This window comes from Alosa sapidissima, chromosome 1, assembly GCF_018492685.1.
Source record: "Alosa sapidissima isolate fAloSap1 chromosome 1, fAloSap1.pri, whole genome shotgun sequence".
Classification (NCBI taxonomy): Eukaryota; Metazoa; Chordata; class Actinopteri; order Clupeiformes; family Clupeidae; genus Alosa; species Alosa sapidissima.
The window spans coordinates 44822016-44840332 of NC_055957.1; the positions used below are offsets into that span (position 1 = coordinate 44822016).

Sequence of the window (18317 nt, forward strand, 5' to 3'; positions counted from 1 at the left end):
TCTCTCAACAGCTGCTTCTTCTTTTAGAGAACACACTGAAGGATCAGTGTAATGACTGCATAGTACGGATTCTGAGGCACGTTTTCACAAATGTTCCTAAAAGTACCAGTTTGTAATTCTAGTCCAATACACTTGGTCAGACTCAGTGACTTGCTCTATACAGTCCACGTGCTGTTTGATCAGTGCAGCTCTGTAAACGGGAACGGAACATAGCTGCTTGACACACACACACACAAGCCAATCAAAGCATTGATTCAGGATCAAAAAAGGTAGAGGTATAATTTGATTGACTGAAGAGATCAAATATGAATAAACCTTCAGCATAGTCACAGGATGCAATGCCAAGTAAGCCCTTAATACACAGAGTATGAACTCATGATATAATTGTGAGATCTATAATGTGATATTTGTGATATCAGCTGTATTCTTAAAGAAGAATAGTCTATATCAGAAATGAATAGTATTGTGGTGTGATATTGTAGGTTTAGGGGGTAGCTGTGCAGCAAGGCATACATGGCCTCATTCTGAGCCATTTACTGATCACATTCACTCCCTCCTGTCTCTCTTCACTGTACTATTTGAACAAAAAATCCTATACATATAATGTACTATACAGCATAATTGCTTAATCTAAGTAAAAAATCATTGTGGCTCAGAAATTCATATTTTTGCCATTTATATTGTATAATTTGTGGCTTCAGAACACATTGCCATTGAACATAACTCTTTGCTGTTCAGACAAAAAACAATTACACAAGATACAGGTTCAGTTCCAATGACTGTAATTTCCGCATTCTTAAAACAGGTCTAAGCAGGTTTAAATTCCCCTGCCCATGTTGTTCATGTCAGTGCATCAATGCATTCATTATATCTCTCAGTGAAACTTAAATGGCAGAGCAAGTCACTCAAGTTTTAAAATAGCCCAAGTTGATTCATGTGATTACTCTTCATGAAGGGACATTGAGGATGGTGTTGCAATAGCAATCTCAGCTTTTCAATAAAACACATGTTTTTAAAAGCACTAACATCTGGATGTTAAAGTTTACTGATATTCAGCTGACACTTTTATCCATGATAAACTCGCAACAGCAGGAATCAAACCAGGATCGACCATGTCTCAGTTGTGTCGATGATGTTATCACTCCTCGACCACGCCCGCACACCCAACACCCAAGACACTCATACACACACACACACAAGGACAAGGATAACTAACAGGTAAGATGTCTTGAGTCTTTTCTATAGCCTGATATCCACTCTCACTACACTTTTGTAAGAGATTTACTTTCATGTATTATGTATTTTTCCAAGCAAAGGTTTTGTGATATTCAAACATTCAAATGAAATCTAATTTTCAAAAAGCATGTAAATATTTTCTCTATTTGCCTATGATACTTGCATGACGAAAACATGCAACCATGCTGAGTAATGTAATGAAAGCATTGTAATTGTGTTAGCAATTTTGCATAAGTGAAACAGTCCTCATATGCATGTTTTCACTGAACAATGTTTGCATTGAAAACATTGACTGCTTTACTAATGTCGTGTACATGTGTACAACAACAATAGCCTAAACTAGATGAAAAAGCTGAAGATCTGGAGAGCATTGAGGCCAAGACAGTGGTCTTTGGTGGAGGGGCCTAAACACTTAAGCAAAGAAACATCATACCAAAAATGTTAAAATGCCTTTATTTCACTGGGCAGAAGCATATTTAAAGGAACCGTATTTAAGAAAAATATTTCAATTAATCATAAAATGGCCCTGATATGTCACTAGACATTAAGAAATCATGTTCATTACAAATACTTATATAACTGACAACAGTAGTCCGGCCAGGATATTGTCATTTAAAAAGTGAAGTTGCAGCCCTCAACTGATGTTGGATGTTGTTTTGTCATGTCATGTTGTGTTTTGGCCTGATGCGCCACCCTCCACCTATCTACTAATCACGAAGTCAGTAGTGTTTCGCCATCCGGGTTGGCAACCTCGAGTCAGGGGGGAGGGGATACACCGCTCTTCAGTATTTTGAAAGTGATTGCAGTACCAGTTTTGGCCACAATCTTACATATAGTTCCTTTAAATCAGTCCCTCGCCCGCCCCTACTGCCTGTAGGAAGAATATCCCACTTGCAAGTTCGGTGTATCCTACCCGCCGACCGAAGCAGGATCAGTTTACAGCACAGAGGCAGGCTAACGAAACGCTAGAGATTGTTGCAAACGTGTGTATAATGGCAGAGCCGGCGAAGAAGCAACGAAAACCCTTGACAGAAGACGCAAAGAAAAGGAAAAGAGCTTCAGACCGAGTGAGGGGGAGTTTCGTAGAGAAAAAGCATCAGGCTTGCCTGGTGTCCCTTTAACAAAACAGGTATGTGATGAGTCAGGGTATATACAGTATATCACATGTTCATCAGGCAGCAGGTGCAAGCATTCAAACAAACAATCTTAACAAATCAACCAATCCCAAACCCCTGGTTTGATGTTTCTTTGCCTAATGAAATGGGATGAAGACCAGGGGAAGTCGTCAAACAAAGCCGAGCTGCTGGAACCTTTGTGTCTAGAGGGGCATGAAGTCTAATAGCAACGTGAAAGACTGACAGAGAGATACACTCAGAGGTTAAAGTGGGGGGGGGGGGGGGGGGGGGGGGAGGAATGCAGTTCCGCCACCTCAGATAAATTAATAATAAATATATTCTTTCATACCAACGATATAGTGCGATGATATTGTTAAAATAAATGGTGAGTTCATTTTTCGCGTGTACAGGGGTGACCAAGAAGCTAGGCATTCTTGTTCAGTATTCTTGTTCAGTATTGCTACACCACGATATACTCAATATGTTGTCCAACGGTGAGTCATTTTTCCCTGTTTACACTGGATTTTAGGGTTCGCCCACCTGCCAGATCCCACTTTAACCACTGGATACACTGATATTAAATCATCTGGAGACGCTTTAACCCTACAACCCTTATTGTAACTGTGACGTTTCTTTCAAAGGAAACAAGGGCCAAAATGAAGGTGGTCTTTCTCCTGGGACTCCTCCCACTGATAGGTAAGTTGGAGAAGCCCATGAAGTCTTCACAGCAGTGAAATATTCTGACCTGCACCTGCATAATCTGTGGAAGTGCTTTACCTTGGTTATGGAAGTGCTTTACCTAGCTTTATGTTTTTATTATTCAGGGTCCAAATAAGAATCATCCAACAAGTAGACATGTAGTGATTCTCCCCTCAGATGTATGGGATGACAGTGGATATTATCCACAAGAGGGTGCACTTATGTATTTGTCTTACACTTCCTAGCACAAATCTGTTCATTTCCATGATGATGATAACCCTATAGATAGATAATGTCAACTCAAGTTTTGAATAAAACACAACCTTATTATATTCAATAGTCATTCCAATTGAGCATTCCATTTATATGATTGAATTACGTAGGTAAGTGTATACTGTGAAAAAAGGAAGAAAGGGTTTATCAAAGTTACTAAACCACAAAACATGAAATTACACAAACTTCAATGTCTCTAAAACACAATGTTGAACTCATATTTTGCCACAGCAATTAATTTATCCAACAGAATTATGTAAGATGAATGTGAAGCACCAGGAAGTGGCTCTGTACCAGGACTGAACCAGGAAGCCAGGAAACCATATTTACAATGTGTTGTATCCACCACACAAAGGGCCATATTATGTAATTAGACAAATCTTATTTATTTTTGCATACCAGATTTACCGGTATCCACTGTTACTTCAAATGGAATAGGCCTAACTCTCTCCTTATAAAAGTTGACTTCTCTTTATAATATACTGTTTAAAAACCTGGCCAGGTATTGAGCTCTTTTAGCTCTGTTTCTCTAACCATCTTTATAGTTCGCTAGCTATCTTGATGACTATGGGCGTAAGTCAGTGATCCAGGGCAAGTATTAGCTGAAACAGACAATAGGTCCAGAACTGTCACTCACCTTTTCGCACTCACTCGCACCCACTTGTCCTGTTCTGGCCCTATGGCTGGCTCTCTGAGAATCACATGTTTGCTTTTTACATGGGAAGCGGGAAGAAAGGAGGAAGAATGAATGAATGAACATGGATAGAATGCGATCTGCGCTTCTGATAACCTCCTTATCACGTCACACACTGGATTTATCCTCTTCTTTACGCTGACATAAGGGAATATTTTTCCGCGTATCCATCAGATGATTTTGAGGAGGTGAGATCTATCCTTTTTCCTTTTTTTTGCTTGCGGAGTTTAAAGGAGAAGTTCAGTGTGATATTGACCTAAAGTAGCAGCAACTGGAGTCCATGCATTTCCACGGAATTATTTTTGGAATCTGATCACTTATCATACCTGTTCATTCTTACTCGTCGCTCGACTTATCGTGACTAAATTCAAGATGCCGGCAAACGGTAAACTTCCTGAATGTCTGTATAACTCGTCTTGTAAATAAACTACCAGTGCTATGTCTCGTTTTAAATGTCAGGGCCCTCGGAAGTCTACAAATGAAGTGTGGAGCTACTTTGAGCCTCGTAAATGGTGTAAAACAGTGATTTATTTGCATGGCTAGTCTGATGCCCGAGGCATCCCCAACAACCTGTTGGTAGCATCGGCTAAGTAGCGCCAGGTTTCGGAGTGCAGGGGACAAGCCGAGATGAGCTATGAGACAAAAGTTTACACTCGGTATCATGTTTCAACACACTTTAGGTCAATATCACATCGAACTTCTTTTTTAAAAGTGTCTTGCCATACCCTCGGATTTATGGATTATTATTGCCGTGGATTATTTTCATTTTGAGACTGATTGAAGATACAGAGGTTTTTTTGTTACTTTTCCCGCTTTGTTTCCTCCTTTTTTGTTGTGCCGCGTCGGCGGTGTTTGGACAATTATAGACTATGGCCTGTGGGCTTATCTCTCTCTCTCTCTCTCTTTCACTTTCTCCCCCATGATGAAAGCACATCACCCTCACAAAAGCCCTTCAATAAATCTAAGCATGCTAGAGATTCTGTTCTGTTCTCCCTGTCGGGACTTATTTTCTGATAATTACCGGCGGACAATACATTATCCCTTACATAAAGCTTAGTTTTAAATGAAACACAACCTTATATTCAAATAGTCATTCCAATTGAGCATTCCAGAATCTTATTGAATCACATTGAAGCATACTGTGAAAAAAGGAAGAAATGGGGCAGCCGTGGCCTACTGGTTAGCGCTTCGGACTTGTAATCGGAGGGTTGCTGGTTCGAACCCCGACCAGTAGGCATGGCTGAAGTGCCCTTGAGCAAGGCACCTAACCCTTCACTGCTCCCCGAGCGCCGCTGTTGTTGCAGGCAGCTCACTGCGCCGGGATTAGTGTGTGCTTCACCCTCACTGTGTGTTCACTGTGTGCTGAGTGTGTTTCACTAATTCACGGATTGGGATAAATGCAGAGACCAAATTTCCCTCACAGGATCAAAAGAGTACATATACTTATACTTATACTGAAAGGGTTTGTCAAAGTTACTAAACCACAAAACATGAATACACAAACTCCAATTTCTCTTTAAAACACAATGTTGAACTATCATACTTTGCCACAGCAATTAATTTATCAGACAGAATTATGTAAGACAATGTGAAGCACCTAGGTACTGAACCAGAAAGACAAATTATCATATTCCATTGTGTTCCCATAAGCCTTTGCAAGAACATGGAGATAATCACACAACTATCAGTGTTGCCAAAAGTTTTCACATATCTTAATGAGGGTTATGCTAGGAGATTAGTAGAATTTTGGAGCAGGGTTGTATCTTATGTAATGCTTTCAGATGAACAATGCTTTGTTCCACCATGAGTATGTGGAACATGCTCAAGACATCAGTGGTTTCATAGCACAGGTCTCACACCACAATGAATGCTTCAGAATGCTGCAGTGTTATTCAGAATAGTTTAGGTCAAGACTGCACCTTGAAGGTGTCATCTCAACAAAATTCTACATTAGAAGTAATACTGCAGCCTGCATTTTTAAGTACAACATTTGAATGCCTACTCTCATTGCATGCATCCACCTATATAACATGATGATGTTGAAATTATATGAATATCCCTGTAAACTAAGGCCTAGTCCACACGTACCAAAACGATCTTTTTTTCCTCCGTCTTCCCTGGAACCGTATCAAGAATATTTGCGTCAAAACGGATCCATCTCAACACGACTCAACACGTTACTTCATACCCCAGGCCTATAGGTGGCACTGTTTCTTTACAGAAATTGACCAAAGTTTGTGCTTTACAAACAGACAGAATAGGCTATGACGAAATGGCTAGTGCAAGGAAACCAGAATTGTTTGTGTGGACTGATGGTGAACTGTCAACTGTAGTCAACTGTAAAACTAATAAACTTTATTTTACGGTTTGTGAAGGGTGCAGTCCCGTCCTTTATTTGGCTAACACAGGTAGGCCTACTGGTAGGCCTACTAATCACCTTTACTTTCTTTGGTTGTAGTACCAAATAGTCCGTGATTCACATTAGTTTTGGCTATCACCGCAATTATGCTACTAAACGCAAGGCTTACCCAAGTTCTAGGCTATTCTGTCGCCACATTTATAATATTGCTATAAAACCTTCGTTAGTAACAGTCGATATGTTTGCCTGCATCAAATCGCGCATTTGCATTCAGTGTGCTACCATCGGCAATTTAAACAATTTCCTTGGAATCACTTGCACAAATTGAGTAATCATATTATGAATCAATTTTGTAATCCAAAAGAGACGTTCTGCATTAATTTTAGAAATTTCATTTATGTGCAACCAATGTGCACATTGAAATCCAATGAGTTATTTTTTTGTTCTGATACATTGACAAACACTTTGTTGTTGTTTTTTTTATAATCTGTAGGGCTTTTCAAAGAAGTTCACACACAAATAACACAATCAAGCGGTTCCTCAGGTGAGTGATCTAGCTGGTAGATGAAAAATCACAGTCTAAGTCACAGAATAAGAAATGTAAGACATGCAATTCCATAAATACCAAAAGCCAAAGCTATTGCCAAAAGGCAGGCTCCTTACCATTAAAAAGTTAAAGTGTTTCTCTTTGGTGTATATGTTAAGCCTTCTCAACAAACACAGCCCCTCAAACTACACCAGTTCCACAGACTGCTCCAGTCACAGAAGCATCCGTCCCACAGCCTGAGGTCAAGCTGGAATTCAAACTGGAGATGACATTCACACCAGAGCTTAAAAACACCTCTTCACCAAAATTTGTACAGTTGGCTTCTCAAGTGGCCTTAGCGGTACAACCATCACTATGACATTTTTTTTACTTCTTCAATTAAAAGTAACCTGCATAACCTATACAAAATGGCACACTTTGATTTCAGCTTGATAGCATATATTCAGTAGTATTTGGATCCAGTTTCATCCATGCAGAAATCAAAAGCTTCAGGTAGAGTGTAACAGATCAATTATCATACAATACATAGGCCTAATCATATTTGTTTTCAGACTTTCATTTCTTTACTAAAATAGATATTTCATCTTCTCAGACAGGGGTCGGTCATTGTGGATTCAGTACTGATTTTCAATGATGTAAACTCTGTTCCTGAAACTGGAAAAGTGACTGACACCTTGGTACTAGCTGCTTCCTCCAACAATTCACACTTTGCTCATCTTCACCTCAATGTGAGCAGTATAAAAGTTGAACGTAAGGATTTTGTTTGACCATATCAAACTTATTATTTTCTTCATTGCTAACAATTTGCTATGCTGTGTTGTCCCCTATAGTCAATTGACCGATCCCAAGCCCCTCCTCCCATTGTCAGTCCCATAGTTACTGTTGCTAAGTCGGACAAGTTTGCAGGAAAGTGTGCGAGAACGCGTGTTCAACATGGGTACGCAGCACCATTTAGCAGAGAGTAACAGTGTATGCTAGATTTCTGGGCGTCAAGTAATATTGATATATTCAAAAAACAGAGGCCAGAAAGGCCTTCAGTATTCGGAAGGACACATTCACAATGTCTGCTGTTATCAACGAGGTGGAACACCACAAATTGAGGACAAACCAATCTGGTGTTACGGATCTTAATGGGATGCATGTTAACTGGGGATAAACAATTAGCACGTTATCACAAGCAGGTAGTTTACCTTATTTGCTGCAGATGTGACTGATTCAATAAACAGGTATGTGCAAACATATGGTGTTGACGTGTCCATAACAAAATCTAACCATATTTCGAGGATTAATTAAAGACGGGTCCAAGTGCTGCAGATCTAAGTTCCCACGCAACTTGGGAGAGTGGCTAGCCTGTTAAGCAGCTCATGTTGGGGAGGTGGAGAGATAGCTTCGCTTCGGTAGGCCGATAGCCTACTTATTATTTTGAATGGCTGCTTTAGAAGGAAGAGTTCAAATAAACATGATACAAATGTAGGCTATTGAAAAGAAACCACTAGATCTACCCGAGTTTACCCATACAACGCACGACATATCTGCAGTTTGCAGACGTGATTTGTCTTGCACAAGACTTCATCAGTGCCCGCTTATGCTATACTTAATTTAAATGTGGGCAATGTTGTAGGCCTAATATTGGCGATTTCGAGACTGCATAGCCTATACAGCAAGGTTTTCAATCGGCACATGATTTGATCTTTAGAAATTGGCTATCTCTCGTTCAGCCATCAATGATGCATCGCAGTAGTCTATTCCGTTTGTTGAAAAAATGGTCATTAGCTTATTTCTGTGAACAGTCTTCTATCCCAAGTTAAACATGGCAAGGTAGCCTATGCCTAAAAGCTGAAAGTATTCTTATTGTGTGTAAGGCGATACGTGATTGAAGGTGTAGCCTATTTGCGCGTACTTCCAATTGTATGAGTGTGAGTTCAGTTCCTGCAAGGTAGGTATAATTTTTTGCGTAGGCTTATGTTGTCGTTTCAACAGTGGAAACCAGGTTTAGTTATGTTTTTGTATGTAGTTATGAACACAAAAAAGGGAACATTTTCGTACACACTCAGATTTCTTTACTGAAAAGTAGCAGCCTATCCAAAGTTAGGCCTATGTCTGTCAACGTTTCACACGGTCAGGATATCGGATGTCACTTCTACAAGTATCCCAGGCATATTTTTGAACCTTTTTGAGCTCTTTAGTTATTTAGTTACTTAGGCTACTCGCAAAAGAAGCATTAGCATTCACATAACCGGCGTATTGTATGCTACAGAATGGACACTATAAAATTCAAAATTGACCGAGGTTGACCGAGGTCCTCCGACGTCCTCATTGTGACATAGTAAAAGGGGGCGGGGCTTGGGATCGGTCAATTCTTAAAGGTGCGATTTGTAGGATTGTTACCTAACGTTCTGTTGGCCAAAATCAAAACACTGGTGAACGTTCTCAAGACTACCAGACGCGAGCCTCTTATGGGTTGCCAGATGTAATGAAGACTTAGCTAACGTTAGTTGACCTGTAGCTGCTTTAACGTTTCTCCAACCATGACCCAGCTACACATTACGGAAACAGTGAAAACAAAAAATACCTGTCCAACGTAACATATGTAGCTGAAGTTAGCGATGCAGATGAAGTTTAGCATAGGCTACCTGTTGTGGAGAAATATGGCCAGCTCTGCGTCAGACTTGATATTCTTCGTTTGACGAAGACGTCACCATCTCAGGAAGCTCCTCCGATGTCCACTTAATTTGTTTCTTGTTTTAATTTGGGAAATTTGCCTGCCTCTTATAGGCGTTCATGACTAGGCCTACAACTGACAGCTGTTGACAGTTGGCCTTTGCTAATTTGGCAACCCAAATAGGAGGACGCGCTAGCCCATTATTAATACGCTATTCTAGAATGAATCGTTCAAAACATAAACGAAAATTCCAAGAGATTCCGCCCCGTAACTGATTTTTTTCATGGGTTTTACGGGGTTTCACGGGTTAGAGTAATGTTGTCAAATAAGCCATTACTTCAATTCATCGTGTTTCCTCACTCTCTGACAACATATGGTGATCATTTTTGGAATGGTTACAGTTTATTTTCCATTATTTCCTACATACTGGAAATTTAAAGCAGTGCTCGAATTACGTGGGAGCCAGAGGAAGCCGAGCTCCCTTAGAGTGAGGACTGGCTCCCATGAAAGCAACAAAGTCAAAAATCTGAGGGGGTCTCTCATATCTGAAGGCAAGCGCGCCGGAAGCACCGGTGCAGGGGGTGCACTTTTTGGGAGTAAAAAAAAAGGGCAGTTGTTGACCACAACACCGACACGGCATCGCATTGATTAGAGCAGTGGTTCCCAAATGGGGGTACGTGAAAGGTACTCCAGGGGGTAGGCCTACGTGAAATTGTAACCCTTCGAAGCCGATTGATGCAAAGTGCGTCAATAAACACACCCTTTCTTCTCTGTTACATTGCTCCGCAACTGTTCATAGCAGCGAGAAGCCTTTATCCTGTGACAGAGCAGAAGTGGGGCTTTCCAACGAGACCACGCACTTGTCTGTACGTTAAAGTATGAAGATTAAAAAAAAAATCATTAAGACATTAAATCATATTTACAGTCTCTGCGTTCACCTGGCCACCCATTACTCTCGTTTGAATTACTCGCGAACCCGTGAACGCATAGATATGGCAAGCATATCAGATGAAAGAGGAGACACCGGGCTATCCATTGGTACCAAGTATGTCGATCCTTCTGGCTTATGAAAACAGACAAAGTGACTGCAAAATAATAACGTCATGTACAAAAACCAACTGCACACCCATTACTCTCGTTTGAATTACTCGCGGACCTGTCATCGGATAGATATGCCACGCATGTCAGATGAAAGAGGAGACAGAGCTATCATTTGATACCAAGTACATCCTTCTGGGTTATAAAACAGACGAAGTGACAGCAAAATAATAACTTCATATAGCTCGACTTACCTCACGTTTTCTCTGTTTTTGTGACAAAGCATGTTTATAATCCAACGCTATTGAGTGTTTCTCTATGGCAAAGAATGTTCATAATCCGGTTTTGAGGTCCTAGCAAATTCCTGCATGGTATTCAATTCAAGCCTCACATTGCATCCCAATTTGTTCGACAAAGAAACACCTTTTTTGCCTTTACTTTGTTGATGGCAATGCAGTTAAAAGTTGTAGAGAATCATGAGTGCAGACAGGCACACACATAAACTCTGGTCAGGTCAGATCAGTTCGTGTTACAAGTATGGAGCGCAGAAAGGTCATTTTTAATCACTAATTAATGTATAACATGATTACAGTCAAACACAAAGGGAACAGGCACAATTGGGTAACTAATTCTAGTGTCGTTTTCTTACAGGGATAAACAGTGACAGGTTAGCCTACTATGCTAACCTTCAAAATGTAGCAAGTAGGTTACGTGCAGATCTTTTCATCACAGTCATTAACAAGGCTTGGCTGCGTGCACAGGACAGAACATGGAGATTGTGATCATTATTATTGTAGGCTATAGACTACCTCCTTTATTCCTTGAATGGAAATTCAGGTTATGCTGGTGTGTCTGTGTCTGTCAATATCAGACGCAGTTTGTTTTAGCAGATTATTCATTTAGAACTTCTAGCCTAGACTAAATCACTCTGCGTAAAAAGACGCTACTTGCAGTCCAATCAGCTTGAATGAAACCACAGCACCTAACCACGCACCTACTGTAACATAATGACAATTTTTGTTATACTTTTTAAAAATTATTATTAGACTATCTTATATCGTAACAGGAGCGTGCGGTCAATATGGGCAGGTGGGGCAGCGAACTACCTGAAGCATCCTCCACAAAAACTAGTTCCTCAGTAAATCATTGCTTCAAGTCTACTTTTAATAATGTGATTGTCACATTTAATTATCTATAGTTTCAGTAGGCTTTCCAACTATTTTTGGTCTATTGACATCAACTTTTGGATGATGGTGGCGATTCTCGTTGAGTTTAATGTGTCATGCAATGGCAGGGCACCTCGACGATCGCATTCCTCAATATACTTATCGCATAACCCTGGCGGCTTCCATAAGGATTGCAATCTGCGCTAAAAGACGCCTGTATGGTCGTAAAGTAGTCTGCCCCATGGTCATATTCTAGAACCAAATTATTCCGCCAGTAGGCCTATCGTTTCATTTCAAGATGCAGAAATGGCGAGTAGTGTTGCACCTGTTAACCAGGTTGAGTTTCTGTTATTAAAAAAAACAATTTGAGAGGTTGAAATTAGAAGATACGTTAGCTAACCCTGGTGTCTTCCTCGGTTTAGTAGCTAGTGGATTTAATAGCATCTTTTGACAGCGCAAAAACGAGAAGGCAACGGTGTTTAAAGGTATGCCACCCAAAAATACGAAGCTTTTTTATTGCAGTCTAGGCAAAATAATTAGCCATACAAACTGGCAACTGGTGACCAGGCTTTCAAATGTGGATTTTAATGTGTAAAATAGCATTAGCTGTTAGGATATTACCCAGGATATTGTCACAGCTAACCTAGCTTCTGTAATCTTTCAACCAAAGTTAGGAGTCATGTTGAATAAGGGTGTGCCGCACGGACAGTCACATAGGCTATAAGTCACCATCACTGACTGTTAGGATAATGGGGCTACCAATCTTGCAGTCGCAATAAACAATGGATCCGAGACATTTTCCTGTTCCTATATTTTGTCTTTTATTTTATCTAATGACATAGCAAACAGGATTAATTGAATCCACTATCCTTGCACTTGCGAAACTATTTTTCAGCATTCACGTTCCTCTTAAAGTGACAGGCACTCAATTAGATTTACACACCAAATGTGATGATATAGACAAGTGTAGCCTAATAATTTCAATATCAATATGATGTAATCAAATTACTAAATGTGTTTAGCTATTAGTAATCATGCAGATCATAAAATACTATAAATAATTATCAACATAAATTTATAGTTTATATGAATTCCAAAATATGAAAAAGAAACCTATGACAACCATCACTTTCTATGTGTGTGTGTGTGGAGGGTCAATCAAATTCTATGATTGCCACTGATGTGAATGATCTCACAAATCACACAAACCAAATCAAATTTAAAAAAATCGCAATAGTATCGAAATCGAGATTCTTCACTTGCTATTGGTATTGAAACAATAATGTTGGTATCGTGACAACAGGAGTTGTGGATGTGTCCCCACCAAAGCTGAGACCAACCCTACGTCCTTGATGTACATTAGCCTATAATACTAGAACATAGTTTGGCTGCAATGGCTTTATTAATTTGCATTTTCCCTATGTATAAATTAAAGACTACATGCGTTATTGTGTTTGACACTGAGGATAGCCTATCTGAGACGGTGGTCTGGTTCAAATGAGTTACGTTATGAAAATGAGAATGGCACTCCGACTTACTCGTTTAGTCTATTTCTTTGTATTGTGAAATTGAAATGAAATATGGACTATTGCTATCAATAATATGTTGAAATTAATGAAAAGGAATCCATTTCTATGAAAAATCTCTGTCTGCTGTGTGCGTGTGTCAAGTTATAGCCTAGGCCTACTGTGCGCATATACTGCGCAAAAGTGCCACTGGCGCCTAGGCTATTTAATTGTATTGCCTTTAGGCTATGCGCAGGATGTGCCAACTTTTTATGAGATAGAGAGACCCCCTTAAAGACAAAAAGATAATTCGAGCCCTGTCTTAAAGCCATTTGAATTTAAATCAGATGAACATGAGTATGCTGCACAAGGAAGTCAGTACTCAAATGTTCGTAAGAGTACTCTTGAGTGTGCGTAGATTCTATTCTAAGAACAAATCCCAGATAACAAAACATTGGTGAATGTCAGAATCTTTGTGGTTCAAATTTAGATAAAAAATCTTTGTAAGAACAGTTGATGAATGAGGCTCAGTTTTTTTCTATTTCTGTATATGTACAAGCTTCTCAAGTGCATTATCTTCAGCATCAACCTCAATATTACAAACAACCTCAACATCAGTTATAACTAACAGTCTCTACCTTAGGCTCCATCACAACACCAGCACAGCCATCAAAGTCAGCAGCAGTCACAGCACCCCCTCAGACTTCCCCTTCAACATCACATTCTACAGTGTTCTATCCATCCGCATCCACAACAATGAGAACAACAGAGGCTTCATCAACAGTCTTACTCTCCTCTACACCAGCAGTCACAACTCTACCTGGTTAGTCCAACCATGTGGAAAACATATTTGCTTTTTTGTTGTCTATAAATGGTGACTTCTCCTCTTGTAGTACTCCTAATTAGAACAACACTAACAACAACAACATCAAAAAATGTGTCTAGTAATAAAAAGAGAATGCAGTTTCAGGTATTTTGGTGACTCTGCACTCCCCCTATAGAGTCACAGAATATAATATATATATAATATTGACCCCTTCCCCCTGGACACCTTACATTTGTTTTGGAGTCAAAGGAGTAGCAACAGGCGAAGACAATCTCCAAAGAGCTATATCTAAGAAAATGTTTTACGATTCTCGCAAGATGTCTCGGCGGCACCATCAAGTTTGTTTTTCCATCAAAATGACTTTGCAGCTCTTATATTTATAGGTAAAAGTTACATAGGATGCCTTTAAAGGATTTTAGTAAAGATTTTCTCTTTGTAATCAGTCCTACTAGAACTGCTTTATATAATCAATGCACTTAAAAGAGGCTGCAACCACCACAAGATCATCCATTAATGTTTTCTTAACAGTGAGCAATCTGGTGTGGGCATGGACATTGTGATCACTATTTCACAGGATTCTTTTTCTAGGATGCAGTCATGGTTGTTTAAAATGCTGTCTGACGAATGTTTTCTTATACTCCTGCAGTTTAATACTTCTGCAGTCAAAGCTTTTCTTTTCCTCTCCTCTGCATCATTAGGGAGCTGCTCCTCCCCAACATCGCTCTGCTGTCTGGGCCTAAACAACACATGCTACCGTAACGGCTGCTTTTGTGATGAGGCCTGCGTCACAGACTGCTGTTCTGACTACAATCAGACTTGTAGTTCACTTCGTAAGAATACAATACCCACTTCAATCCATTATGGGAATTGGCATCCCTCAGAAATATTTAATCACATTAGGAACACTTGACCCCTGTTTCACCATGGCATGCAGTTTCACTGGGTCTTTACCAGTCACTCAAACTCTTACCAACTATTACAAGTTATTTTAGTCTATGATTGACTGAGAGTAGGTCTAGTACAATGTACCGTAGGTTTCAATTTGATCAGTGTCAGGAGTCACACATCCATTTCCACATTTCCAAATACCCCCTTAGATCCCTCCAGAGTCATCGTGAAAGTGAGAGGCAACCTGAACACACACAGGGGAGAGGCGGCTTTCCAGGAAGTGAGTTACATCATGCCATGCTTATTCACCCAAAAATGCTTAAAGGTCATTATAATAAAGTACTGTAGACTGTATTGCTTTTAGATACTGAATGTTAAATGACATATTAAGTTACAGTACATCCGTTAAAAATAGGGCCAGAGTCGGTATCTCCAAATACAAAAATGTTCTTCAAAATGTCAATAATATGTGTGTTGTTAATTGTTAATGCACTGAGGGTTTTCATTGTGATATATTCTCTCTCCACAGCTGGACATTTTTCTAGTGAACAAACTGAAGGAGCTCTGCAGTAACTGTGAAGTACTGATTCTGAACAAAACAATCACGAAGGTTCCTTGAGTGATGGACGTTCAACAGAAGACCGAGCGATACAGCCTTTACACTCCTGCTTGGCCTTTCCATTTCAGTCACTTATGCTTTCTAATACTTCTACTACTTCCATTTATTCAGTCATTTCCTTGTATTTAGTTATCACAATTAATTAGTGAACTGACAGTTTTGGGTGGGGAGCAGTGGAGTCATTTGGCAACAACTTGTTTATCCACAGTTGGTCCTTCTTCTAAAGAACATGTGAAATGTGTAGGGACTGCACAGCCCTGATGAGGGTTAGACTTCTAAACAGTCACAATAAGTGGGCCTATGCACTGGTTTATCACTTGTGAAGTCATTATGGAAAAGTAATCAACAAAACAGAATTTCATTTCACCCCCAAATTTCAAATGCCTCCCAAAAGGAACACTTGATAACTGTTTAATTATCTGTCTATATTGAGATTTGAATTTACACCATTTCTCAATACAACACACAAATTGCATTACTACTGTTTCACCACTAGAGAGCAGCACACACTTGAGGGGAAGTTACTGGTGCAAAGTTACAACCCTGTTGAGGGTGAAAAAGCTGAACAAGAACCCTAAACCACCTTGCAAAGTAACCTATAACTAACCTGTTTGATGTTGAGTATATAGCCTACTCTGCACTTCTGGTCAGGCTCATGTGTGAGGCCATATGTATAGCGTGCAGAGCAGATCATCATTCCTTACAGTATGAGAGGTGAGATGCTGTGCAGAGGGAACAGATAAGGAAGTCTAACTCACTCAACCTGTGTGCCTGTATGTGTGTGTTGTCCTTGAGCACTTCTGTTTGTAATATTATGTTCTGCACTGTTTGTTGTGTTAAAATCACATTGATGTTCTCCAAGAGCATATTATCACCAAACTGGACGTTCAACAAATAGCTGAAATGAGGAGTGCATGACATCAGTCATAGTATCTTATCACTCACCTTCACATAGCATCTCACTTTCCATGAGTTCTCTGACGTGTTGATCATTGTTCGTTCTGTTGAACTGTTTGTTTTAGAAAAGGCACAGGAAAGAGCAGGTAAACACTGAACTTTTCTACAGAATCGACCAGTATGTTCCAGAATTTGCATTCTTGATCTATGGTAAACAGAGCAGAATAACCAACATACATTTGATTGGGTGAAATCCAACATTCCATCAGGTATTAGAATATTATGTTGAGTAGTTGGCTATTCTACCTTGATTTGTTTCCTTTTTTGGGTGTCACTTTGGGTTAAAAAGCGTCAGCCAAATGTAATGTAATGTAATCGCTGAGTAAACGTGTGGTGAATCATTCGTACTCCATTATAGAATAGCCGTCATCACCATGGACTTAAACAAAGAAATGCTTGTTGAGAAATTTAGCTTTTAACACCAGTTTGTGCTCTGTATTTCAAAACTAATATCACTTTACTAGTGACTTTGTCTGTTGACTTGGCTGATGTGTCCCGACACATGATATCACGTCCTAGTTATTATATTAAACTGTCAAGTGTCAACATGATTAAAACCAAAGAAATGTGCCTTTTAGCAGTGTTTGCTCTGTATTTCAAAACTATCACTTTACTATCTGTTGACTTGGCCTATGTGTATTGATCATGGTCCAGAAACATGATATCATATATGTCTTATTATATTTAACTGTCAACATGATGTTTATTAAAGCTATTAAAACCACATTACCCAGTAGGGGACTTGAAAAAAAAAATCATTATTTCCTGAAAACACCCTGTAGTGTCAACAAATCCTATGAGAAGTTAGAAACTATTATCCAAAAAAACATCCTGGTTAGTATGACCGGACAACTTCCTCATCTACTCCCTCTGCATAGCATCTCTCCACTCTTAAGGAATGATGGTCTGCTCTACGTACACTGCTCTTCTACTGCTGGTCATTCTGCAAACAGCATCAGAGAGCCCAGGTAAACACTAGACAACAGCTGCTGCTACTGAGCATGTTCTATTACTAGTTACTACTCTAGCAAGAGGGGGGAAAATCACCTTACGTTGACTGAGAAAAGACCTCAAACACAGTCAGTTTATAGCTGCATGGAGAAACATGGTTGGGAAAATATTTTCTGAAATCTTGTCTAAATGTTACTTATCATTCTGGCGTTTTACAGTAAAGCTACATGCTGTCAACCATTTTGCAGTACTTTTCCACTACATTGTTCTGAACCATAACAAGCTGTATGTCTAGAAAGTAAGCGCACTTTGTATATGTTCAAATACTTTATACAGTATAAGTGCAAATATATATGCTAATCTAATTGTGGTTGTCTCTGAAAAGAAGCTAATCATTAAGAGCCCTATTTTGACGGTCTGAAATACATGGTCTGAAGCGTATGGTTTAAGCGCATTTAAGACGTGTCCAGTCAAAATTTTCTATTTTGGCGGCTTAATAAATTCGCCAGACGACACACATTGGTCAAAAAGGTTGTTCTTATTTTTCTTGATTAGTCATTGTGTTTCAAAATAGCTGTGCTTCACATGTGCCTTTCAAGCAACTAGGAGCAAGACTTGCGTCGCACTTGGCACCACTATGGGCGAGGTGTAAGAAATGGCCCTAAGACTCCACATTCTTCAAATGTATATTATATTATATTATATTTGTATATTATTTATTTTTGCCTGGGACTTGTTGCTAAGGGCTGCTTACATTTAGTGACAGGGCACCTTCAAAATAG

At 39.5% G+C, this 18317-nt stretch overlaps 1 protein-coding gene across 3 annotated transcripts; it reads left to right on the top strand.

Moving 5' to 3' along the window:
• Nucleotides 1–2685: 2685 nt before the first annotated feature.
• Nucleotides 2686–17308, top strand: LOC121710014. 3 transcript variants are annotated; one of them, XM_042093826.1, is made up of 10 exons: nt 2686–3047; nt 6870–6920; nt 7082–7263; nt 7351–7415; nt 7516–7673; nt 13926–14117; nt 14819–14950; nt 15218–15288; nt 15538–15828; nt 15953–17308. In XM_042093826.1, the coding sequence occupies exons 1-9, from the start codon at nt 3008–3010 to the stop codon at nt 15625–15627; spliced, it is 981 nt and encodes a 326-aa protein (XP_041949760.1). In that variant the 5' UTR covers nt 2686–3007; the 3' UTR covers nt 15628–15828; nt 15953–17308. The 3 variants fall into 3 exon arrangements, 2 of the variants coding, with proteins under 2 accessions (XP_041949760.1, XP_041949771.1); XM_042093837.1 differs by having other exon boundaries at nt 2696–3047; nt 13938–14117; XR_006032079.1 differs by lacking the exon at nt 15953–17308 and having other exon boundaries at nt 2695–3047; nt 7499–7673; nt 13938–14117; nt 15538–15946.
• The last annotated feature ends 1009 nt before the right edge of the window (nt 17309–18317 follow it).

What these genes read in the sequence shown, in the direction of transcription:
- LOC121710014 (XM_042093826.1), top strand. Translation starts at nt 3,008, where the DNA reads ATGAAGGTGGTCTTTCTCCTGGGACTCCTCCCACTGATAG. An exon ending in GAGCAGTATAAAAGTTGAAC is followed by an intron (nt 7,674 to 13,925) that starts GTAAGGATTTTG and finishes TATAACTAACAG; the next exon opens with TCTCTACCTTAGGCTCCATC. An exon ending in GAGAGGCGGCTTTCCAGGAA is followed by an intron (nt 15,289 to 15,537) that starts GTGAGTTACATC and finishes CTCTCTCCACAG; the next exon opens with CTGGACATTTTTCTAGTGAA.